Genomic DNA, 25,110 nt, shown 5'->3' on the forward strand with positions numbered 1-25,110 from the left:
GTTTGACCTTAGAATGGGTAGTTGAAAACTACCATGCATGATCTTAGCAGCAGGACCTCCCAGTCCTCAGCTCAGGGCCTCCAGCTTCACCTCTGCCTTGAGGCAATTGTGAACACCAGGCATGGGGGGAAGGCACAGCTGGCTGTTCCTGACCTCTAGGCTGCATCCCAGTGGAAGGTTCTTTACATAGGGTCACTGTCCTCTTAGTGGGAACAGGTAGGAAGTGTTTGGGAGGGGTTGTGCTTCCTACCTCCCTGCCTTTATTCCCACTCACTTTAGCTTTGACGTGAATAGATGAGCTTTTTCAATCTTGCAAAGCATGTGACCGTCAGACTCTGCATCAGCTTGGATTGCTGGCTACAGGCTATCTCTCTTAGCAAAGCTGTAAATACATAAGCTCAGAGGTCATGTTGCCTGGATTCAAGTCATAGCTCTAACCCTGTCTAGCTTTGTGATCTTGGGCAAATTCTTCCGTGCCTCAGTTCCTCAGATGTAAAATGAGGAATAACAATGGTACTATTGTTATTGTGAAGATTAAATGAGTTAATATGCATAAAGCACTGAGAGCCTGGAACACGGACAAGTGCCTCAGAAAGACCCACTGTGTTGAGTCTTCATTGCTGTGTGCGGGCTTTCTCTAGTTGCGGCCAGTGGGGGCTACTCTTCGTTGCAGACCGTGGGCTTCTCATTGTAGCGGCTTCCCCTTGCGGAGCAGAGGCTCTAGGCGTGCGGGCTTCAGTAGTTGCAGTGCACGGGCTCAGTAGTTGTGGCTCGCAGGCTCTAGAGTGCAGGCTCAGTAGTTGTGGTGCCAGGGCTTAGTTGCTCCATGGCATGTGGGATCTTCCCGGACAGGGGATCGAACCCATGTCCCCTGCATTGGCAGGTGGATTCTTAACCACCGTACCACCAGGGAAGTCCCTGTTTCTTTTTCAAGATTGTTTTGGCTTATTCTGAGTCTTTTGCACTTCCATATGAATTTTATGATCAGCTTGTCAATTTCTGCCAAAAAAAAAAAAAGGCAGCTTGGATTTTGGGGAGAATTGCCATCCTAACAATATTAAGGCTTACAATCCATGAACACAGGATGTCTTTCCATTTAGTTATGTCTTCTTAAATTTCTTTTATGTTACTGATTTTAAGCAGAAGAGTGATGTGATCTGATTTATACTTTAGGAAGATTACTCAGTAGTATGAAAAACCAATTGGGGGAAAGAGATGCTGCATGAACAAGGACAATAGTCACAGAGACAAAGAGGAAGCACTAGCTACAGGAATATGATGTAAATCGGCAGGACTTGATGATTGACTTTATGTAGAAAGAGAGGAAAGAGGAAAGAATGACTCCCAGGTTTTTGGCTTGGGTACCTCATGATGCCAACCCACTGAGATAGAAAATACACAAGAAGCAGTAGGGGGTAAAAGTTGGTACATGTTGAGCTTGAGGTGACTGGACACCCAGGTGGAGAGGTAAGATCATTGGATATTTAAGTCTGATCCTCAGGGGAGCTGTCTAGTCTGGGAGAATCATCATATGAAAGGGGGGCCATGAGACTACATGAATTAACCAATGGGACCCATAAAGGCAGCAGCAAGGATACAGAGGAATACCAATATTTAAAGGTTGAGCTGTTGACAAAAAGTCTACAATGGAGACTGAGAAGGAACAGCCAGAGGCAGGAGGAAAACCAGGAAGGAGGTGTGTTACGGGAGTACGGAGAGAGTGGCTGATAATAATAAGTTAGGAACTGAAATGCTTCATTGGATTCAGTGTGGTCAGAAGTCACTGGTGACCTAGAAGAGGGCTCTTCCAGCGGAGGGCTGAACCGCACTGCTGTGGAGTGTGGAGGGGGTGGTAGTTGAGAAGATGGAAACAGCATGTAAAGATAATTCATTTCAGAAGTTTGGAGGGGAAGGGAAAGGAAGTACAAAAGCAGTAAGTAGAAATGTAAAGGGAGCCAAGGGAAGGTGTGTTTTTTTAGGATAGAAGAGACTTGGGTATGTTTATAGGCTGATGGGAAAGACTTGGCAGAAAGGAAGAGGGTGAGGAATGAAGTGTGGTCCATGTGGAGCTGTAGGAGTGACTGGGAGAGAGAGCAAGGTGAGTGGATTTAGAACAGTGCTTTCCAAATTTTAACATGCATACTAATCACATATCTCAAATCTCCCCTCTTCTTTCCATCTTCATAGCCACCATCCTGGTCCAAGTCCCCTACATTTCTCATTTCTCACCTGGACAAGTGAGCTGGCCTTCAGATGCTCAACCTTGTGATGTAGGCTTGGTGGTAAAGAAGCCAGGAGGGGGTTAACTGAACAGAAGAAAGGAGAATGGGCTGGCGGCCTCTGGGAAGTCAGAGGATGAGGCCATGGGAGTCAAAACACCAGCATGGTGCAAGAGAAGTCTTTGTGGGATGCTCAAGGGTGGGATTTCAGAGGGGACCGTTCAAGGCATGAACCCAGACAGGATGGCTGGGGTCATGATGAAGGTCACTGAGAAGGTCAAGGAAGAGTATTGGAGGGTCCTTCACATGGATGAGCAGGACAATTTGGAATGACTGCCTCACCAAAATCTGGAAACCCAAGTCCTTGATAGATGGAAGGGGATGGCAGAGAGGGCAACAGATCAAGGTGATGAGAAGGGGTGGCAGCGTAAAGCCGGGAGTCAAGAGTCTCAGAGGAGAAAATTACATACGCACATAGGAAAAAACCCTCCAAGATGTGAATGCTGATTATCCGTGGGGATAGGGAGGATTATGAGTAGTTCTGATTTCTTCTCTATACTTAAGAAAGAAAGAAATGTAAAAGATAGAAAATATACAAAGAATAACAAACTCCCCATTCACACCATGTAGAATTTGTCATTGTAAATATGCCTAAGTCCCCTTCAACCACCTCCTCCTCTCAGCATGATCACTTGGCCTTTCGTTTTATGTATGTGTATGGAAAGACACAAAATTGAATATGGTAGGGTCCGTGTGTGATTGTTCTACTTAGAGGGAGGAAGTATCCTAATAGTCAGGGAGGAAAAAGCCTTTCTCAGGTGAAGAGGACTTGCACAAGGACTGGAAGCCTGAACCTCCTTCCCAGATGAGCAGCCCGGCGGGGAGGCCATGCCCTGGGAAGACCCAGAGTCCAATTTAAGTGTACTGGACCACACCTGGTTGTTAAGTGTTCCAGGAAGAGAGAGAATTTCTATTTGTATTTCTCTGGCTAGGTTTCAGCCAACTCTCACATCTCTCAAGTCTTTTTATGGCTCAGAAATCTGGGAAGGCGATCACTATCTCCATTTGACAGATGGGGAAACTGAGGTCTGGAGAAGGGCTGTGAGCTGCCAGGGTGTCACAGTGTGTTGGTAGAGCACAAGGAGCTAGTGCTGTAGCCTGGGGTTCTTTCCAGAACCCCAGAACCCTAGCCAGTGTGCAGAAGAGTGAGGCGCAGGCAAGGGACACTGGACAACTCAGAAGAATGGACTTTGGTCACTTGGCAATAAGCAAAGAGAAATGGCAATAACTTCAGGGCGCTTAGGCTGGGCCATGGCCGGGAAACTGTGTCAGAAGAGAAACAGGTGGGCCATTCCCTCCTCAGAGGCCCCAGAGAGTAGGCCCACTCCCTGAAGACTATGGCTCCCCTGTCGCCCAGCACACTCAGGAGCAGCCTTCACAGTTAAACAGATCTGGATTCAAGTCTCAGCTCTACCAATGATACATGCTGTGTGCTCTTTAAAAAGCTCCTTTACCTTTCTGGGCCTCCATTTTCTCATCTGTAAAATGGGGTAATAATCTTTAACTCTCAGTATTTTTCTAAAGATAGAAAGAGAGAACCCTCATTTATTCATCTGAAAGCAAAGACATTTAAAAGGTCTGGGTCCCCAGCATAATTCCAGACTGCCCTGGTTGGGGTCAGTGTCAAGGGGACAGCCTGACACTGATAAAGAAGCCACGTGCACGCACATGCATGAGATTTGACATTGGCTTTGCAGTGACCACACGTGCTCTCCAGGGCAGCCCTTGGGAGGTGGACTTGGTCATCAGTAAGTTGTGTGCCCCACACACAAGGCACACGCATTCAGTGGACAGCTGGTGTTAGATGCATCAAGCCAGCCCCTACCCTCAAGGCCACTGACCAGTGGGGTAGGGGGTGCAGACTGTGAATTGATGCTGCCCAGATACCACGGAAGTGCCTCCCAGAGTCCTGCCTGAGGGCCAAGAGCCCAGGCTGGCAGCCACAGCACGGCCACATTAGAGAAAGGGCACTGAGACCCGTACTCCACTCCTTCCGCTGGACACTCTTGTGTGAGTCCATTTCTACATGTTGAGGATGAAACAAAGGGTCATTCTGGCACATTAAAGGGGCACAGTAACCAATAGCCAGGAATAGAAAAGCTCTTGTTACGTGTTCCTGCTAAGTCTGCACTTTGCAAAGATACTCTAGAGGGTTTTCAAAGCATTTTCTTACCTCATTTTTGTATCTCACCATGACTTTAGGGGACAGGAATTATTATCCCTGATTTTCTGAGAAGGGAACAGAGACACCCCCCCATCCCCACCCCCACAAGTAAAGCACCTTGCTCAGCCTGCGGCCGAAGACCCTCAGGCCACGGCTGGGAGGAAACCTGAGGTCACGGCGCAGGTCAAGGACAGAGCCTGGCTCCCTAGGTAGTGCTCTTTCACCACCCACTGTTGCACTTCCCCATTCTCTAGAAAGAAGTGGATTCCCAGCTCTCACCCCGGGGCTTTCCTGTCCAGCTGCCCACCAGGTCGTGACAACCACGCATCAGGCCCCCCGTCTCACTCCCTAGCCCGGAAGATCGCAGCTCCTCTAGGCCTCAGTTTCTATCTGTAAAATGGGCATCACTGGAGCGGGGTGGGCTGCGGGGGGTTGCTGGCCGGGTGCCGGCCGGCATCGAGGCGGGTGGGTGAGGCCAGCGCTGTGACTCAGCCGGGCGGGCCAGGAAGGGCTGCCCAGCCGGTCGGACCGGCCCGGGATGCAAACGAGCCGCCGGGGCCCTCACGGGGCCGGGCCGCCCAGGGGGTGACGGGAAGGGAGGCCGGCCGGGCGCTCCGGGCTCGAGGCGGGAAGTGGGCGCGGCGCGGGCTCTGCTGGGCGCTCGGCGGCTGCGGACCAGTATGGGAGTGGGGCCGACCGGCCGCCCGCAGCGTCTGGAGCCCCGCTGAAGCCGCCGCGGAGACCCCGCCCGGGAGCCGAGATGTGTCTGCGCCTGGGTGAGCCGCGGGGGGACGGCCCGGGAGGCCCGAACCCGCCCCAGATCCTCTGGCAGGGGCGGAGCACTGTCGTGGGCGCCCGGAACCCCGGGGTCCAGGCCGCCTTCACTTTCTGCTCTGGGCCTCAGTTTCCTCAGCACTGAGCTGGCGAGAGGAGGGCTTCTGGTATCTTCCGATGTGGGGTAGCACCACGGCCTCTCGCCCGTCCCCACTGCCCCCCACTCTCCTTTCTTGCGGAGGAGGGACCCCCAGGTGGGAGGAGAGCAGCCAACCTCCACATCCCGCAGAAGGGAGAGCACAGGGAGGGCATTGCGAACCAGAGGCTGCTTGCCCTCGGCTTCCTCAGCCTCCCAAAGGGCTCCGGCTCCCATACCCTCCACTCCCCCAAACCGAGCCAAGTGAGAAGGGCCACTGGCAAACATGATCCAGACAGAGGAGTGGGACTGATGTGCCCCTTCCTCTCACTTCCTGGACACAATGATGCTGCTCTTGGGCATCAGACAGACCTGGGGAGTCCCTACCCTCTAGCCAAGAGAACTTGTGAGCCTCGGTTTCCTCATCTGTAAAGTGGCGAGGGAGCACCACGGCCTAGAACCATCCTGAGCCAGGGACTGCCCTGAGACTCTGTCCAGTGCTCCAGGCACAGCCCCACGCTGCCACTGTACCTCCAGTTTGACCAAAGTCTTGGTCCTGGGAGGCTGTTGTTCATGAGCCCAGCCCTGAGCTGAGTGGTGTCTGGGTGGCCAGGTAGGTGGGTGGATGGGGTGAAGTGGGTCAGGCCCGTGGGACAAAGCTGCCATGCCCCTTCCTGTTTGGCCAGCTGTTAATCTTCATGATGCCATCCAGTCCCACGGTGCCTGTCCAGCCCATCGTCTGCCCTCTGCTTCTCCTCCATCTGGTACAGCTCCAGAGGCTCCTGAAGGCTCCGAGGATCTCAGAGACCGGCTAGACCAACCCCTTCCCATTTTACATATGGGGAAGCCGGGGCCCAAAAAGGAGAGAGGCTGGTGCAAAGTCGCACAGAGGGTCTGTGTGACTGAGTAGCCCCAGCCCTCTCTGCTCCCGGGGGCTTCCTCTGGGCGCAGCGCCCCCAGGGACATCCGTCTAGGGATTCCTTCCTTTCTCTCTCTCTTTCTCTCTGGCTGCAAAACTCCCATATATGAAATATGACCCAATTCTTGCTGCCACAGATGGGGACGCTGAGGTCTAGGAAGGGACTCACAGGTCCCACAAGGAGCAGCTAAAGGAAGAAGGGGGGGCTGTTTAGTTCTAGGCACCAGGCCAGTCTTCCAGTCTCACAGAGCTGGCTAGAGTGAGGGGGCTGGTGGGCCTAAGGGGCCAGCATGGTGCAGAGCCAGGACCCAAAGGGGACATTCCAAAGAGCAGATCTGGAACAGCCGGAAGGAGGGCTCCCGATCCTGGGGGTGTGCAGATAGGGGCCGAGTAGCCGCTTGGACACTCGGAGAGGATTTGCGTATGAGTCCCTGATGTTCTTTTGACCTCAGCCTCCCGCACCTTGCCGTGTCCCTGCCTAGTGGCCCTGCACCAAGAGCTCACTTTTCCCAGCACCCCCCGGGTATGCCCCACTTTCCCATCCATGTCCTCATGGGACCCTCCTTCCCCACTGGGAAACAAGGGTTATTCTTCCCATTTTACAGATGGGGAAATGAAGACTCAGAAGTTTGAGTATTTTGCTGGAGTCAGTTCAGCAATTGTGAGTTGAATATCTACTGTGTGCCAGGCCCTTTACACCAAACTGAATCCTAAATAGAACCTGATCCCTGCCCAGTGAACTAGGGGCTCCTTGGGGCCTGGGCAGTGCCCATCAAGCTCTCTGTGGTACCTCAGGGCCTGGCATGGAGCAGGCACTCAGTGAACATTGATGTAACAAATGTATGGATGAAAAAAATCAGTGGATGCAAAGCTTAGTGGAAGGATCATGGGTCTAGAGCTAGAGACCTGGGTTCAAATCCTAACTGTGCCACGCATGACCTTGAACACTAACAAGGACTACTACCCTTTATTAAGTACCACCTGTATGCTTTTCCAACCTTAGAGATCCAAGGACTCTCATGAAAGCACTGTGAACCCCCTTTCCTGATGAGGAAACTGAGGCACAGAGAAGGCAAGTTACTGGCCTTGAGTTATCCAGAAATAGATTTAGAACCCAATGTCCATCACTCCTGCAGGGGCCTCAGTTTTCTCCTCTGCCCAGCAGGATAAGCCCTACCCATGGCCCTGACATGGCTGTCCCTCACAGGTGGCCTGAGTGTGGGTGACTTCCGGAAGGTGCTGATGAAGACGGGGCTGGTGCTGGTGGTGCTGGGCCACGTGAGCTTCATCGCAGCCGCTCTCCTCCACGGCACGGTGCTGCGCTATGTGGCAGCCCCCAACGATGCTGTGGCTCTGCATTACTCTGTGGTCAACATCCTCTCTGTCACTTCCGCCATCGTGGTATGGCCAGGCTGGGAGGGTGGCTGGCAACAGGGGGCTGGAAGGGGCTGGAAGGGTCTTCGATGAGTCCCCACCCACAGCCTGGGGTGGGCAGGCAGAGAGCCCCAAGTACTAACCCCTGTTCCGCCACTTACCAACGGCACCAGTCACCCAACCTCCCTTTGCCTCAGCTTCCTCATCTATAAAATGGGGACGGTAACAGTGTCCATCTGAGAAGATCCTGATGAGTACTGAATGAGATCATCCACATAAAGTGCTAAGCACAGTGCCTAGCACGTGGTTAACTCACTATTGTGAGCTTGGATTATCATTACAATAGGGAAATAGTCAAGGCACTGTTGGCCAGAAGGAAGGAGCATCAGCTCAGCTTGGGAGGGTTCACAGAGGTGGAGGCCCCAGAGGTGGGTATTGATGGATGAATAGGAGTTCAGAGATAGGCTGCAATTACCATAACCTGGGTATGAAGCCTGCTGGGGCCAGCTGGTAGGAGAGGAAGCTGGGATGGCTTTCAAGTACGGAGAATGGCAAATGCAAAGGTGTGGAGGTGGGAATGGATAAGGTCTGCTCTGGAGACACTGAAAAAAACAATTTGGGGGCTTCCCTGGTGGCGCAGTGGTTGAGAGTCCGCCTGCCAATGCAGGGGACGCGGGTTCGTGCCCCGGTCTGGGAAGATCCCACATGCCGCGGAGCAACTGGGCCCGTGAGCCATGGCCGCTGAGCCTGCGCGTCCGGAGCCTGTGCTCCGCAGTGGGAGAGGCCACAACAGTGAGAGGCCCGCGTACCACACACACACACAAAAAAAAACAATTTGGCAGGAGTTTAGCATTAGGCCCGGACTATAAGTGCTCAATAAATGGTAGACATGGTTATGGCTGGATGTCAGTACCTGTTTGATGAATACATGAAGAAGGGGCCTGGTATTCTCAAGTTCGTAAAGCCCTTTCCCAACTGTCAGAAGAGATGGCTACAGCCTTTGGGGAACATCTGCACATCAGTGTCTGAGTTCCATCCCTGCCACCGCCTGGCTGAGGGATTTCTTTCTCTCTCTAAGCCTGTTCCCTCCCCTGCAAAATGAAGCTCAGACAGCCTGCTGGCCCTAAAGCAAGGATCATGGGCCCCGGCAAGTAGGAGAGCCTCAGTGAGTGGGACAGAGCTAGGCTGTACAGATATGTGCAGTGTCCCTTAGGGTTACTATTATTGTTGTTTATTCGTCTCACCAACCTTGTGAGGAAGGCAGGCAAGGCAGTGAGCTTGGGGTTAGGAGGTCCACCACGGATGGGCTCTGGGCTGGACCACTTCAGCTGTGCTCTTATTTCCTCAGTTAATCCCCACAGCTCCCTGCAACACGGGACCATGATTTTCCCCACTTTACAGAGGGGGAAACTGACTCAGGGATTCACCCAACCTCTTGCTGATACAAAGAAGCCAACCTGGATGTGAAACAATCTGTGGCTGACACCAAAGCCAGTGTCCTTTCCCTGAGCTCATTCCTGCTGAGCGGGCTTAGCCCAGAGAATTTGAGTTACTTAACTAGTGGCTACACAGTGAATTACAGACATTGCTGGGCCCCCTATCATCTCACCTGCCTCCCGCGGGTCCAGCCCGTGCCTGGTAAAGTGAGGGAACTGAAGGAGGGAGCCCACCTGAGTGGAGCCCAGAAGATCCAGAGGGCAGCTGGTGGGCTTAACAGTGAGGTGGGCCCGCCTCTTGGGGCTGGGGGTGGTTAGGGGGGCCTGCAGGAGGGAGAACCCACGCAGGTAAAGAGGAACAGGAAAGGCCTTCCTGAGAAGGCGCTGTGTAGGCGGCATCAAGCCCAGGCTCTGTGTGGGTGTCCGTATCCAGGGCGATGAGGAAAGAGCCTGGCCCAGGGTGGAGTTGAGAAACTGATGGGACAGGGGCCAGGTCACTGAGAGCCTGCGATAGTTAAAAATACTCCTAGGGATTTTGAATTCTACTCCATAAAGTATCCTGGTTTATTTTAAAGTAACAATTTTGTTTTTAGTTTCTCGCCAGTTGAGTTACTGAGTTTCTTCCAAAATCTTTTCCACTCCAGGGAAACATTTCATATATATCCTGTGACATGGCTCTGTGGCCCTGGGATACACAGGTCCCTGCTTGAGAAATGCAGCTGTAGGCAGTGGGGAGTCATGGAAGGTTGTAGGCAGGGAGTGACTGTGTTTTAGAAACGTCACTTCAGGGCTGGACCATGAAGAGGCAGTGTCCCCATGCAGATGGAGGTAATGAAACCAAAGCTAAGCAGGGGGTGTGGGTTTGGAGGGCTAGAGTTGGTGTTGGTGGAATCTTTGCTGGAGAGTGGCCCTGACTCCCTGCCCACTCTCCTCCAGTAGGGGGTCAGAGCTGACTTGAGCCTCCTCCACAGGTCATCACCTCAGGCATTGCAGTCATCGTGTTATCACGCTACCTCCCCAGCATCCCTCTGGTATGTGGTACCTCCTGGGATGGGGCTGTGCGGATAGGGGCAGCAGCCACCCCCAAAGGCCTGACCTGCTTGGAGGGGGTGAGGCTGACCCCATGGGGGCCAGAGCTGCCCATGGGGCCGAGCCTGATGTCCACTGACCAGTGGCCTCCTCCATCCAGCGCTGGACGGTGTTTAGCTCGAGTGTGGCCTGTGCTCTTCTCTCTCTGACCTGTGCTCTCGGCCTCTTGGCCTCGATTGCTGTGACCTTTGCCACCCAGGGCCACGCACTGCTGGCCGCCTGTACTTTTGGGGACCCCGAACTACTGGCACTGGCGCCCGACTGTCCCTTCGACCCCACTCGCATTTACGTAAGTGCTTAGGCCTGGGATGGGGTGGGAGGGCAGCGAGGTGCTCATCAGAGGTGGGAAGGGTTCTTGGAGTCCTGCCCTCCACTCCCCAACCCCAGGCAGCCATCACTGCCCCCTGTCCCCCTACAGAGCTCCAGCCTGTGTCTCTGGGGCATCTCGTTACTGTTCTGCATGGCAGAGAGTGTGTTTGCTGTCCGCAGCGCCCAGATCACCCACCAGTTGCTGGAACTGAGGCCCTGGTTGGGGAAGAGCAGCCATCACATGGTAAGGCCTGCCATCCCCCAAGCCCTGACTCTTCATACTTCCTGGGAGCCCCTGCTGGGGAGCTCAGGCTGATCTGTCCCCACCCCTCTGTAAAGGGCCCCCACCTTGAAACCTGGGGCAATAGTGTTCTCCCCAGGACCAAAAGGAGAGACTTGGAGGCTCAGAGAACTCAGATCTCCCAGCTAAGTCATACAGCTGACACTTGGCTCTCCCAAGGCCCAGGATGAGTCTTGGGGAGGGGGAGAGGTATCTGGGCTGGAATTGGGGGCACTCCAAGGGTATGGCCTGACTCTTGCTTAGTGGAGAGTAATGATGTCCCTTCACCCAAAGATCACCCCAGCCCCCGACTCCTCCCACTTTCTGGATGTCCTGGAGGAGAAGACCCAGACCCAGTGGGCTGGCAGCCTCTGACATCTCCACAGATGCGGGAGAGCCCAGAGCCTGTGGAGGACCACGACCTGCAGAGCTGCACTAGCTCTGGGCTGATGACCCTTTGACAGCTGTTGCCTCACCCAAGCCCCGTGGCCACTGGGGCCCTCCAGCCAAGTCTGCACCGTGATCAGGCCAGGATTCCTGGAGCCAGCCAAGAGGGCTCAATGCCACTCCAGGACCCGGGTGGGTCTTTCACCCCTCTCCTCCAGCCACCCAGCCCGCTGCACTGAAACGAGACTTTATTCTGAAGATATTAAAAAGAACAGAGATGCTCCACGTGGATGCATGCAGCGGGGGAGGGGACTCGGCCGGGGGCCTGTGCTGCTCTCCCACACAGGACACTGTGGGTGGCGCTCTAGGTGTGTCTGCCCATCTGTCTGTGGGCCTGTGTGTGTATCTGAGAGAGACAAGACACACAGAGGGGTCCGTGGGTCTGTGTTCATCAAAATGCTGAAACGCAGGCGGGGGTTCATGGGACTCACAGCTGGGGGGCTGGAAGCAGGAGGTTTTCCTTTTGCATCATGGCCTCCGGGACAACAAGGGCAGGAACAGGCAAGGTTGAGGCCCTCCTGCAGGGAAGGATGGCTCAAGGAAGGTTTCTCCTCAAGCCCCCAAACCTCTGGAATCCTTCTCTCCGCTCCAAATAAAAAGACAGGCATGATTCCCAACTCCACCAAGGCTGAGATCTACAAGGGTTGGGGTGGAGGCAGGGAAGCTTGCCCCGTGGTTGGCGGAGGGAAGTCTGGCCTCGTGGCTGGGTGTGTGCGGGGGTGGGGGAGGGGGAATGGCTGACGTTCTGATAGCTAGGTAAGGGAGGGCTGACTGAGAGGCAGACCAAGCCAGAGCCTGTGTCTTTATCATTGCCGAAGGGAGATATTGCCTCCCGGATGGGGAGTGCCAACGACTTGCTGGCTTGGGCCTTGGTGGGGTGGGGGGGGGGCTGCAGGGTTCCTTTCTCCATAGGCCCCTCAGAGTGCAGACCCTGGGGGTGGCAATCTGACCCCCAGCCTGGACAGACACAAGGGCGAGGAAGCTGAGAGCCGGGAGAGGGCCAGTGAAGGCAGGGAGGGGAAACCTGGCTCCTCGCTCAGAACTGGGAGGCGCTGCTGGGGTCGCACTGCAGCAGACGCACGATGGACGGGTCGCTTTTGGCCCCGCGGATGAACTCCTCCAAGGACAGCTTGCCTGCGGGGTGAGGGGAACAGTGACGGAGGAGAAGACGGCAGCAAAGCGAGGGGGCTGCAGAACCGAGCCGCGGGAGAGGGAGGGGGAGTAGCTCCCGCCCCGTCCCGCCCCGCCCCGCCCCGCCCCTGCCTCCTCACCGTCGTTGTTTGTGTCCATTTGGCGGAAGATCTTCTCAGTCCTCTTTTCCGGGGTCGACTCGTCCTCCGGCATCTTCATCACGGACGAAACCATCTTGTAAATGGCCTGGGGGGCGGGTGGGGAGGAAGTGAGGGGGAGCCTGCCTGATCCCTCCACCCCCAACTTTCCAAAAACGCCCCCAGGTGCGCTGACGATCGCCGCTCCCGCCAAGGTGAGGCGGAGAGGGTGTGACGGAGGAATGGGGGAACTGGGAAGTTCTGAGACTGAGAAGGTTTCCAGAAGAGGGGGCTATTGGAGAGAGCCCTGAACAAGTTCCCTTGGAGCGCTCGGTGGGAAAGGAATTGCAGGCAGAAGGATCTGCATGTACAAAGGCCCCAGAGCGGGCAGCCCTGAGTGGACGCCGAGAACTTAGGGATGGCTGAATGCAGGGCGTCAGAAGAGATGTTGGAGGACATCGGGGCCCAGAGGGAGAAGGGCCTGAAACGCCCGGCCAAGGAGCTTGTGCCGGACGCCCCAGGTTCCCAGTTAAGTCCCAGGTTGAAAGAGCTGCTTCTCAGAAACTTCGGGGCTCCGGGCGGCCCGCCCTCGATGACCGACAGGGGACGCTGGGCGAAGGGGATGACACTGGGCTGCGATGCTACTGTGGCCGGCAGGGGGCGTAGAGCTGCCCTGAGAGCTGGAGGGAGTGAGGCAGCTGGGTCCACAGGGGGCGGGGGATATTATGCAAATAAACGCACGTGAGTACCTGCCCGGGGCGGGGACAGCCTCGGCTGTGCTGGGCCGAGGACGGCTGCTGCCAGATGCAAGAGCTTCGGAGGCGACTCGAAGGAGGGTTTATGCGCTAAGCGTACACAGAGCACAAAGGACTTGGCCTGTGGGCTGGGTTCCGGCGCCCCGGAGCTCAAGGACCAGACCCGTCGCCTCAATCTGCCAGCTTTTTGCTACTGACACCTCCTTCAAAAAGCCTTCCTTCTCCCATCCCATAAACTTCCCTAGCCTCAGATCCGGCTTTGGCCTCCGCAGTGGTCTCTTCCGGCCTCTCTAGGTTTTGTCCCCAACGCTGCCTCTGAGACCTCTTTACAAACACAGATCTCCACCGCCACGTCCCCAGCCCAGGGGCCGCCCCCTCGTTCCCAACATACACAGGCCTCCCTCCGGGCCTGCCGTGCACCCAGCTCCTTCTGGATGCTGCCCCACGCTCCTTCTGCTGCCTCCCACTCCTCCTTGGTGCTCAGCTTACATGGCGCATTCTTAGGGAGACCTTCTCTGATCCAGGCTGGGTCAGGGCCCATATGCTGCCCCAAAGCCTCCTTTGGGGGCAACTCTCCGGAAGTAATTATGCATTTGTAGGATTGCTCCTCGGTCCCAGCATACAGATAAGGACCATGGACATCTAGCTAGTGCCCAGATCCACAGAATTTAGCACAGTGCCTGGAATCTGACAGGGACTCCCCTGTTTAAAAGCCACTGGCACCTCCCACTGCCCTCTGTTATCAAGTCCAAACATTTGGCCCTTGGCATTCAAGGCATTTCACACTCTGGTCCCTGCTGATCTCTCCACCATCAGGCCTCCCCTAGTAGGTGATTCTGCCATAACCAAATACCCCTGTGCCTTTCAGGTCTCCCAGTGTTTACAGCCTCTGCCTGGAACAATAATACTAACTACCATTTACAGACACCCACTATGTGCAAGGTCCTTTACATACATTATTCTCACCCTTGCAATAGCCCTGAAAAGCAGGTACTGAGATCCCCATTTTCCAGATAATAAATTGAGGCTCAGAAAGGAAATTGATGGCAGACACCAGATTAGAAATTGCTGCCTCTTAGCCACTGGATAGATGCTTGTGGAGTGCTAATGACCCCTCAAAGCAGGGTATACGAAGTAAGGTGGCCTGGTTCCACTAATCACTTGTTCTGTAGCCTTGGACAAGTACTTAACCTCAGTTTCCTCATCTGTAAAATGGGGGTAATCATATCTTCCTCATTTGGACTGTCTAGAGTATTAAATGAGATACTGTGTATAGCTGGCTAGAGTAAGTGGTCAGTAAACATAATCATAGTATAACCATTACTCAACCACCACAGCCTCAGGTCTTCCCTGCCCTTCAATCCCCTGGACTCCCAGATGTCACCTTTACACCCCTGTCACCGAGCTGGTCAGTGTGGCCTGCACAATTGTCTCTCCCAGCAGAGTGGGAGCTCCAAGAGGCTGAGGTGAGGTCTCTTCCCTTCCAGTGTGCCCACCACCTGGCACAGGGCTCCATCCTGAGAAGGACTGAGCAAGTGGCTTAGAGAGTGACTGCTCCCCTGTGACAGCCCTTCTCCTGGGCCTCCTAATTAATTGTCTGGAATTACTGCTCGCTCATTGTTTCAGTGGAGCCGACTTGTAATTAATCGGTCACTAGGGTTTGCAGAGTTCTGTCTGCACCGGTCGTTTGGAGCCTCTGGGTTGCTGTAAAGGAACCCAGTGCTTAGACAGCAGAGGCCAGCCAGGCAGGGGTCCCAAGGATGCCCAAAGAATGGTACTGGCTTGACCAATGCCCTGGGTTTGGAGCTTCCAGCAAGGCTGACATTTACCAGTATACACCAGGCAACCACACTTAAGTGGTAAACATGAACATCCATACAGATTAGTTGGTATCCAGCTGCTGCCCAATCCCTGAGTGATCTTCCACTACCCTGGCTACCCCAACCCTTCCACCAGCACCCCCAGAAACCCCCACTATCCATCAACTAGAGAGTTAAGGCCTGGCCCATGGGAGCCATTGATAATCATTAAGTCTTTTCCCTAGTGATAGACATAGGGAGAGCACCACATCCTAAGGCAGCCCATTCTACTCTAGCTGGAGAGAGCAGACCCAGAAGCCAAAGTCAAGAGTCCACTAGTGGCTGGATGAGTTGGGAGGGGGAGCAGACAGCAGAGCTGAGGGACCAGAAGGGAAAGAATTCAGAGAGGCAGAAGGAAAGGGAGCAAGAGCCTGTACAAAGTGGCACATTCCGAGGATGTTGAAAAGGCCATTCTGGCTGGAGCAGAGAATGTGCAGAGGAGAAAATAATAACTGACAATCACTAATGTTTACTGAGCGCCAGTTATATGCCAGGCCATCTACTAGAGTCTTTATCCTGCTTTACACCCACAATAGCCTTGGAAGAAGAAGGGGTTAACACCCTCACTTTATAGGTGAAGAAACAAAGGCTTAGGAAAAAAGTGAACAAGGAACTGGTAGGTAAAATAGGACCAGATCCCTGATGGACCTCAATGCTGCTGAGGGGATGGGCACTCTGGAAGGTTTCTGAGATAAAGCCAACGTACTATGCTTAAATTTGTTCTAAGAAAGGACATTCCTATCAGGTTCTTAAGTCTCCCTGTGAGATCAGCCTCACCATCCCCGTTTTGACAGATGAGCAACCGAGGAGTTGAAGCCAACTCCAGAACTGGAAGTCAGACCCCTTTTAAGAGACAGCTCTGAGTGTTGACCAAGTTGAACCTGACTCCACTTAGATGCTGTGTGACCTTGGGCAAGCCACTTCACCTCTCTGAGCCTTATGGGGTTGTTGTAAGGATGCACTGAGCTCATGGGTATAAGCGTCTCACAGTACTAGGCTCTTAGTGGGCTCTCAATCAATTAGTTGGAAGGTGGCTGGGTATCCAGATGGAATGTGGGTGACAGAGCCAGGTGGCCCATTCACAGGCTGTGTGATGTCGGGCAAGTGTCTTTACCTTTCTGAGCATCCGTTTCCTCATGAGTAAATGAGGATCAGTGAAACATAACTGGCCTGTACTCTGCAGAAATGTCAAGTCTTGAAAGACAAAGAAAGACTAAGGAACTGTTACAGGTTAAAGTGGTCTAAAGAGGATAGGATGACTAAATGCAATGTGTGATCCTAGACCAGGGCAAAAAACGCTATAAAGAACATTATTGAGACAGTTGGCAGAATTCAATATGGTCTGTAAGTTAGATAATAGCATTGTTTCTATGTTAAATGTCCTGACTTTGATAATCCGGGGCGGGTTATGTAAGAGAATGTCCTTGTTCTTAGGAAATCTGTCCTGATGTATTCAGGGGCAGAGGGTCATGTTCAGAACAACAAAACATTACATACACACACACACACACACACACACACACGATGATAAAGCAAATGTGGTAAAATGTTCATTGGTGAAGATGGGTAAAGGGTATGTGGAAGTTTTCTCAACTTTAAATTGGAAATTACTTCCTATTAAAGACTTCTTTAAATGGGTCGTAAGAATAGCACCTGCCACTGCCTACCCACAAGGGCTGTTGGGAGGGTAAAGAGGGCTAGCAGGTGCAAGCTGCTGGGCCCTGTGCCTGCCATTCTGAGGGGCCCAGGGGCCCACCTGCACGATCTCCAGCATCTCCTCACGGCTGATATAGCCGTTGCCATCCAGGTCGTACATGCTGAAGGCCCACATGAGCTTCTGCTCCAGGCGGCCACGTGAGGTCACACTCAGCGCGATGATGAACTCCCGGAAGTCGATGGTGCCATCGCTGTTGGTGTCAAAGGTGCGGAAGACATGCTCTGCGAACTTGGAGGCGTCACCGTAGGGGAAGAAGTTGGCGTAGATCTTCTTGAATTCATCCACGTTGAGGATGCCCGTGGGGCAGTCCTTGAGGAAGCCCTTGTACCACTCCTGCAGCTCCAGCTCTGAGAACTCTGTATTCTCCCGCAGGTCCTGCAGCATCTCGGGCCGCAGCTTGCTGTTCTGCTTGCCCATGGCCACCGAGCCAAGTCCCACCTGGGTCCCCGAGGGGGTCAAGGGACAAAGAGGAGTGGTCAGGCACTCCTGGCCCCTTGACAACACTCCAGACACCGGCCACTCCAGCCTCTCTTTTGACCCAGTGAGAGAGAGGAGCTGGCCCAAGATCACACAGCTTACATATACCCAGGCACCCTGCCACTGTGTCAGCTCCACACCATTTCCCCAGACCTTCTACTTCCCCAGGGAACAGACCTGGAGACAGAGGAAGAGAAGGGGGCTCACCTTTACTGAGGCCCTTCTCAGTGCCAGCCACTGAGCCTTCCCAGGGTATACCATTTCACCCTCACAAAGTGAAGCCTGAGAATTAGCCCATTTTACAGATGAAAAGGTAGGCTCAAGGAACTGAGGTGACCTGCTTCAGGTCACATAGCCATGAAGTGGCAGGGCTAACTCCCAGAGTTGCCAAGGGAAGTGCAGAAAGGCCCTCTGGTCTTCCTCCCTCCTACCCCCTGCCCCCTTACTGCCTCACATACACCTGCTCACACAAAATACACCTGCAATCCAAACACTGACCTGTTCTCCCTCCCACCATGTGTGCTTGACAAGAGGCAGAATAAGGTAGGTGTTAGCCTGGGCTCCAGAGCCAGATCACATGGGTTTGAATCCCAGCTCTGCTTCTTACCAGCTATGTGACCTTGGGCAAGTTCCTTAAACTCTCTCTGCCTCATCTGTAAAGTGGGGGTAATAGTACCTACCTCATTATTGTTGTGAGGATTAAATTAGTTAATACATATGAAGCACTTAGAAAGATGCCTGCACATATAAGTGCTACCTAAGTGTTAAACAAATTTAAAAGATTTACATGTGTCCAGATGCCAACAGTAAACAAATGAATACATACTGACACATGTTATGCTACACAGCTCACCAAATCCACACATGGATCCCATGCCACTCACATACCAGCACACACCCACCCAGGGTCACCGTGCCTGCACACACGACAACATTCCCTCTGTTCCACAACTCACATGTACTGACACAGCACCATGCACGCACAACTCCCATACCCTGTGCATCGAGACACACCAGCCCACAGCCCCACATGTCTCACACATGCCATCACAAGCCAGCTCCCATGCCTACACCTCTCACATGGCCAGCTGCACGTGGGACCCTCAGACACCTTTGCCATCTTTCTTTCTTTACCCAGGGGTGCTGCCAGGTGCCAAGAGAGGGAGCTGCAGCCCTTCTCAGGCTTATGACAGCCCCCTCTTCCAGGGAGACCTCTAGCCAGTCAACCCTCCCCCAACACTTACCTTTCATCTAGTTCAGAAAGGTCCCCTCAGTGCAGGAGGTTAGACTGTGGAGGGCTGAGGGGAAGGTATTGGAAAGGAGACAGCCAGGTGGTTCTGGACAGGGATGTAGGGATGTGTGTAGGTGAATCTCCCCCCAGCTGTGAGACAGAGTGAGGGGGTTATTCCTTGTGCGTGCATGTGCACATGTGGGTAAGCGTGTGTAAGTGCATGTGCTCATGTATGCGTGTGTGTCCCTGGCTTCTGCCTTGCATTTGTCTCCCCATGTATTTCAATTTATATCTGTGCATGTGCATATATGTGCGTGTGACTAGGTATGCACCCATTACAGTGTGAGGGGCATGTACCTGTGTGGCCATTTGGGGGACCTGTGTGTGTCCTCAGCAGTGTGTCACATGCATGTTTCTGTAAGTTGGTTCCCTTTCTTTCTAAATCAACCTTTTTTGCCCCAGGCTGAGGATCCACTGAACAAGTGTGTGGGAGGGCACTGAGGAAATGCCTGGAGCCGGGGTGGCCGAATGTGTCCCTTAGTCCCCTCCTCAAGGTCCAAGGAACTGGGTCATCTGGGCGGAGGCAGAGAGACGCGCTGGGCAGGAAAGATCTTCTAGTGCCCCCTCCCCCCTGCCACCCTCTGAGTCCGTCCCCCTGCCCCCAGTTGGAAGAACTGGAAACGAGGGCGGTAATAGATTCTGCTGTCTCCGCAAAGACCCCGTCCCCAAAATGGGAAGGACCTAAGCTCGGTCTGAGAAACCCGCCTCGGGGACCCTCTCCAGTCCTCTCCCCAGCTCTCGCCCTGGCCCCCGCCTCAACCCTTTCAGCACTCGGGGAGCGCCAGGCTCGTGGCCCTTCCTGGAGGGGGCGTCCGGAGGCGGCCGGAACGCGACTCCCCAGGCTGGCCACTCGGCGGTCAGGACCCTGGAGAGCGCCAGGCGTTTCCCGGCGGGAGCCCCACTCCCTGAGTCCCCGGAGGGAAAATTCCTGGGAGGCCCGGGAGCGGCGGGGCTGGGGAGCCCTGGACGTGGCCCCCTACCTCCGGGATGCCCCTTCCTCGCACCCCCTGGCCCCGGCCGAGCAGCCCCCACTCACCCAGCGACGCGGAGACACCGACTGCGCAGGGAAGGCGGCGCTGCTGCAGCGCGCGGCGGCAGAGGCGGCCGGAGGGGCGGGCGGGGGGCGGGGGGCGGGACTGCGAGGGAGACGCCCCGCAGCGTTAGCCCGGTGCCCCTCCTCTGGGGGGGGTCCCCGTTCCTCCCTCTGCCCTAGAGCCCTGATAGTGCGTGGAGCAAAGGGTTAGGCTCCGCCCCCGCCCCTGCCCGGGAGAGGGAAGGGGACGCCCTCACCTCTCCGGCCCCCATCCCGAGGGAGCACCCCGCCTGGGGAGAAAGGCAGAGGTCCCCATCTCCTCAACCTCTCGACTCAGGTAGCCCGAATACGGTGGACGGTAGGGATAGTCAGTGCCCAGACACCTCTTTCCTAAGCCGGGGACAACCCCCGACAGCTCCACCCGCCTGCCTCCCCCATCCCTACCTGGGCTTGGAGCCGCAAGTCACAACGAGGGCGGAAATCGGATCCTGGGCGCCTCGATATGTACCCTCCCTGCACCTGCGCCTCAACTCCGGATCTAACTGAGCTCTTCAGAGAGGGGGCAGCGCCCACTCCTCCAGTCCCTGAGGTCTTGGGGGGCAGACACGCCCCCTACCCCGCCTCTGCCTTAGAGAGCCCCACCCCCTTTTCCCGCCCGCCACACCGGGTCTCGTGCCCAGGACCTCTCTCAATGAATTCCACCTCTTAACGTGGATCTAAATTGCTCTTCCCATTGCCCCCGACCCCAGTCAAGAAGCCCTCTCCCTCCCTCCCCAGCCTCCCCAGTGCCTGTACTGGATTGCGATAAGTGAGGGCTGGGGAGCATCTCCACCTGGGGCGTTCTGAGGTGTGTAAGCCCCCTGCCTGCAGACAGGACAGCCCCTTTCCAGAGTCGCTGAACTCTATCAAAGCTTCTCCTGCCAGGATGGGGGCTGCATCCTCCTTCCCACAGCCTCAGCAACAATCCCGACCTCTGGGCTCGAATTTTGCTCTTTCTGTATTTCCGGGGGGGGGGGGTTGATCCTTATTGTCCCCACTTCACAGATGAGAAAACTGAGGTTCAGAGGGGTTAAATGATTTTTCCAATGTCTGACAGCGAGCGAGAGGGCTTGGACTTGAACCCATGTCTCCTCATCCATTCATTGCACAAACGTTTATCAAGCATTAGTTCTGTGCCCAGCACTGTTCTAGGCAGTGGAGTTACAGGAGTGGACAGTAAGGCATGAATATAATATACAAGTCAGTTCTGTAGTGTATTAGATAAGTGTTTTGGGAAAAGTTGAGATCAGTGTGCAGAGGTTGGGATAGTGGCAGTGCTTAGGACCATGCCAAGGACTTTAGATTTTATTCCAGGTGAGAAGGGAAGCTCTTGGGGCTTTGAGCAGACTGGAAGCTTACTCAGATATTCTGTCCTCAACTGACTTTGAGGAGTGGGGTCCAGGATGGGATCAGGGGGCCATCTCAGGATAAGAGATGACCAGGGTGGCAGAGATGGGTCTGGTTTCTGGACTTGCTTTGAAGGTGAGCTGACAGAACTTGTCATCTGACTGGACAGTTCCTCCCACTTCCTTGGCAGCAGCTAGGACCCTTATGACTCCCTAGGGCTCAGACCTCCAGGTTCTCAGACCAAGCCTCTCAGGTAGTCCAAATCTAGCCTTAGTCTCTCCTGCTAGAGGACAAGCGGGGAGTCTCAACTGGAGGAACTGGGGAGCCAGGCCGTTGTGGGTGAGGGCAGCTGGACCCTCCAGAACATTAGTTCCTCTCTGTACCTTGGCTCTGGTTTTGGGACCCCTAGGGAGGCGCCAGACGTGTGTGGGTGGTTCCCAGCTGCCTCTTGCAAGAGGACCTGGGGGTGGGGAGAGACTTGCCGCTCAGGCCCCTTGAGTGACAAGCTCCCGCCCCTCTCCCCCCAGGTTTGGAAGGCCGGCTCGGCTTGGGGCTGGGAGAGGGACCTGCCCTTGGGTCCTCCTCACCCTCTTCCTCTTTCCTCTACACGCTGCCAGCAGCCTGAGAATCTTCCCAGCCAGATCTGGATCCTCCTCTCCATCCTTGTGGGGTCTCAGTTTTCCCTCACTGGGGACTGCTCAGCCACTCTGCTTCCTCCTGCTTTCCCCCCTCCCCCGCCAGCTTCACCTCCTGTGGGCTGACTCCTTGGTTCAGCCTCAGGGGAGCCTACTTCCCCCACCCCACTGTTCTTCTTCTCTGTGCCAGTGACTCTGATGCCCTGCCCTCAGGACCCCCAGTCTGCATTTCTGTCTCCCCAATAGATGGGGCTTCTGAAGACAAGGCTATGTCTTACCCTCACCCTGGGTACCCCACATCCCTTTGACTTTCCATACCTCAGATGAGGAGGGTGGATGGCGGGGACAGGGCAGAGTTTTGGCTCTGGGAGCTCTGCTGATTACTTCCCATCAGCCACCTCTCCTCTCCTGGGGGCCTAAGAAGTACTGGGAGCCACGCTGAGCCAAAGGGGAAGGCTTGGGCCTCCCCATACTGTACCCCAAGGCCATTGGCCCACGAGGTATAGCCCAGAAAAGGGGGGCACAGGGCAGTTGTCAGGAGGCCTGGGTCCCTCACTTTGAACGACCTGGAGCAAGTCTCTTCCCCTTTGTGAGGAGAAAGGTTAGACAGGTGACCTGGGTGCTCTGACATCCCCTATCAAAAACCCTAACCAGAGCACAGACAAGACAGGCCTCACTTACTGCCTCACTGGCCCCTGGGGGAGTGTGGGGACGTGAGTTTTACATAGATGAGATCCCAGTGGCCCCGGAGCCGTGCAGATTTGGATTCTGTGAAGGCCTGTTGCAGGGGTGGAGGTGAGGGGTGCCCTTGCTGATGATACTCAGCGCCCCCCCCCCCCACCGGCAACCCAGACTGAGGCATGTCTAGGAGGGAGAGAAATGCAGAAGCGAGTTATTGAGAGAATCAAGCGAGGGATGAGTGGTGAGGGGACTGCATAGCTCTTGAGCACCTACTGTGTGCAGAGTGCTTTGCCTATGTCACCTCCTTTGATCCAAACTAATCCTGAGGAGGCAGTAATGTGAATGCCATTTTACAGATGTGAAGACTGAGGCCCAGAGAAGTGAAGTCACCTGTCTGAGGTAATACAGCAAGAGAGTGACAGAGCCAGAATTTGAACCCAGTTCCATGTGACTCAGGAGCCCAGGCCCCTCTCTGGAACCTCTCAGTGAGGTAGGTGGACATAGCCCCTCCCCATCCCCCTCAGAGGCACAGCCCCCAGCCTCCCTCTTAGGTCCCAAATGGTTTGGAAAATCCTGATGGGAGCAGATGGTGGGGACAGATGGAGGGAAAAGCATCTCAGGGCTGAATTACACAAACAAACATTGATAAAGTGATTAAAACCTCAAGCCACCCCTTTCCAAAGGGCCCTGCCCACCCCAGCCTGTAGCACAATGGACCCAGAGGTGGAGACCTGGGGGTCTCTGAATGCCCAGCGTCTTAGCCCAACTGATCCCAGCTTCTGCTCACCTCCCTCACTGCCGGGGACCACCCCCGGACCAGAGCCCAGGGCGGCAGAGCTGCCAGGAGCACAGCCGGGAGGGGGAGGGGGTGGGCCTGGCTGTTCCCGAGGGAGCTGGGCTGAGAGGAACAGAAAGAGGGGAGGGTGGGGAGGGTGGGTAAGTCCTGGGAGCTGGGAACGCAGACCTGAAGTCAGTGGCGGGCATGGGCGTGTTGCGGTGGGGCTGGCATCCCTCAGAGCAAGCCTCACTTTACAGATGGGGCTCAGCTCCCACTGAGCAGGGCCGAATCCTGTCCCACCACCCACCCCCATGGTGGAGGGGGGCAAGGCCCTTCACTTGCAGAAGGTCTGGTCGGTTTCTCCATCTGTGAAATGGAAACTATAATATTAGCACCTCCCTGGAAGGGGCTTGTGAGGATTAAGTGAGATGGAGCCTGTAAAGTTCAGGGCCCTGGGCACTCCAGGCTGCTAATAGGGCCTCCCTGCTGTAGGAGGATCAGGAAGGCCGGGGCTGGTTGGACAGTGTCCCTCTCCAGAGCAGCAGTCAGGGCTTGGAGATCCCGCCGCAAGAGCCCCTGAGGCTGCCGGGCTCTGCAGCAGGGGGATCCTCCTGGGTGAAAGCAGCTGAAGAGCACCACCTCCCTCCCGAGTAACAGCAGCTGATGACTCTGCCCAGCCCAGAATCCAGGACCCCCGGGGAGAGAGAAAGGGGCGTGTCTTTGCCGGTCCCTCACTATGAAGGAACGGACTTCGGAGGGCAATAGACCCAGGCTCAGACCTTGATGTGGTCCCTTCCCAGACTTGGGAAAGTTGGCAACAACAACCCCTCTGACCCTCTGGCTCCTTCTCTGCAAAACTTGCATTTCCAGCTGCTTTCTGGACTTGCTCCCACAAACCCACAGACACCTCAGACTCAAGCCAGTCAGTATCCAAGTCATCACCTTCCACCACAGCCTGCCCTGTGCCTGGGCCCCCCTCCATCACCAAACAGGCCCGAGATCCACCATCCAGGACCCCTCCCTTCTCCTCATCCCCACACCTGCTTCCTTTCCAAGTCAGCGTGTCTACTGGGTGCATCTCTCAGGCCCGACCTCCGCTCTCCTTGCCGCCTCCCCTTCCCCACGTCCTCATCGGATTGGCCCTGTGTGACGGCTCCGGCCCTTTTACAGCGCCTGCCTTCAGTTTCTTTAAATCTAATCCCCTTCCTCCCTGCTTAATAACCTTCCATGGCTCTCCACTGCCTACCAAAGTAAGTGGACATTCCAGGCTCTCCATGCAGACCCCAACCCTAGCTTCCCATCTCAGCTCTTCCCGTCCACCTTCCTTCAACAACTCCCCACCAGCCAGCAATCCTCTACCAGACTGCTGGGATCTCCTACACCAAGAGAAGAGATCCAGAGTAAAGGCTGGGGAAAGGGGGCTCCCTGCTCCCCGACCCCCATAACGCTGCATATGGGTTTTAACCTAGTTGGGGGTGGGGTGAAGTGAAGCAGGCAGCTGGGATCACGTACCAGCCAACCCTTGTCTGCACAATAATCCCTCTGCTGGTTAAAGCAACTCCTAGCTGGAAGGGCCTCCGGCTCAGCCAGGGAGAAACAGTCACTTGCTTGAGGTCACCCTGCCAGGGCACCCTTTTGTCCCCTCCCCAAGTCATAAGTGACTCCTTCTGTGGCAGCTTTCCTGACAGATAAGCATTCAGATCTTTCTCACTCATTTCCATTGCTGGTTCGCTTCTCCTGGTCCATCTCTGACTGTCTGAAATTTGTTGCTGGGTTCACAGCAAATAGAATGGTCACTCTTGGAAGTGGAATTAAGGGCAAGAGGCTGAGTGTTCACTTGTGACTTCATAAGCAATTCTGCCTGGATGTATTACAACCTGCATGCAGGACATTTGAGTCAAAATCTAAAGAGTCAAGATTTCTTTTTTTAATTAATTAATTATTTTTTCAAAAAGTTTTGGCTGTGCCGCATGGCATGTGGGATCTCAGTTCCCCAGCCAGGGATCGAACCCGGGACCCCTGC

At 54.9% G+C, this 25,110-nt stretch overlaps 2 protein-coding genes across 13 annotated transcripts; one reads left to right on the plus strand and one right to left on the minus strand.

Moving 5' to 3' along the window:
* The first annotated feature begins 5,053 nt into the window (after nt 1–5,053).
* On the plus strand, nt 5,054–11,829 carry TMEM54 (transmembrane protein 54). 12 transcript variants are annotated; one of them, XM_033838567.2, is made up of 8 exons: nt 5,054–5,219; nt 6,878–6,933; nt 7,276–7,344; nt 7,480–7,673; nt 10,054–10,113; nt 10,272–10,460; nt 10,661–10,724; nt 11,055–11,829. In XM_033838567.2, exons 3-8 carry the CDS (start codon nt 7,320–7,322, stop codon nt 11,219–11,221), a joined length of 699 nt encoding a protein of 232 aa, XP_033694458.1. In that variant the 5' UTR covers nt 5,054–5,219; nt 6,878–6,933; nt 7,276–7,319; the 3' UTR covers nt 11,222–11,829. The 12 variants fall into 12 exon arrangements, with proteins under 12 accessions (XP_033694458.1, XP_033694471.1, XP_033694457.1 ...); XM_033838566.2 differs by lacking the exon at nt 6,878–6,933 and having other exon boundaries at nt 5,055–5,219; XM_033838585.2 differs by lacking the exon at nt 7,276–7,344 and having other exon boundaries at nt 5,056–5,219.
* Nucleotides 11,379–17,223, minus strand: HPCA (hippocalcin). Its single transcript, XM_033838597.2, has 3 exons — nt 16,846–17,223; nt 12,479–12,584; nt 11,379–12,341 (listed from the first exon to the last, which is right to left on the minus strand). Exons 1-3 carry the CDS (start codon nt 17,221–17,223, stop codon nt 12,244–12,246), a joined length of 582 nt encoding a protein of 193 aa, XP_033694488.1. The 3' UTR covers nt 11,379–12,243.
* Between the last annotated feature and the right edge of the window lie 7,887 nt (nt 17,224–25,110).

Source organism: Tursiops truncatus, chromosome 1 (genome assembly GCF_011762595.2).
Source record: "Tursiops truncatus isolate mTurTru1 chromosome 1, mTurTru1.mat.Y, whole genome shotgun sequence".
Taxonomy (NCBI): Eukaryota; Metazoa; Chordata; class Mammalia; order Artiodactyla; family Delphinidae; genus Tursiops; species Tursiops truncatus.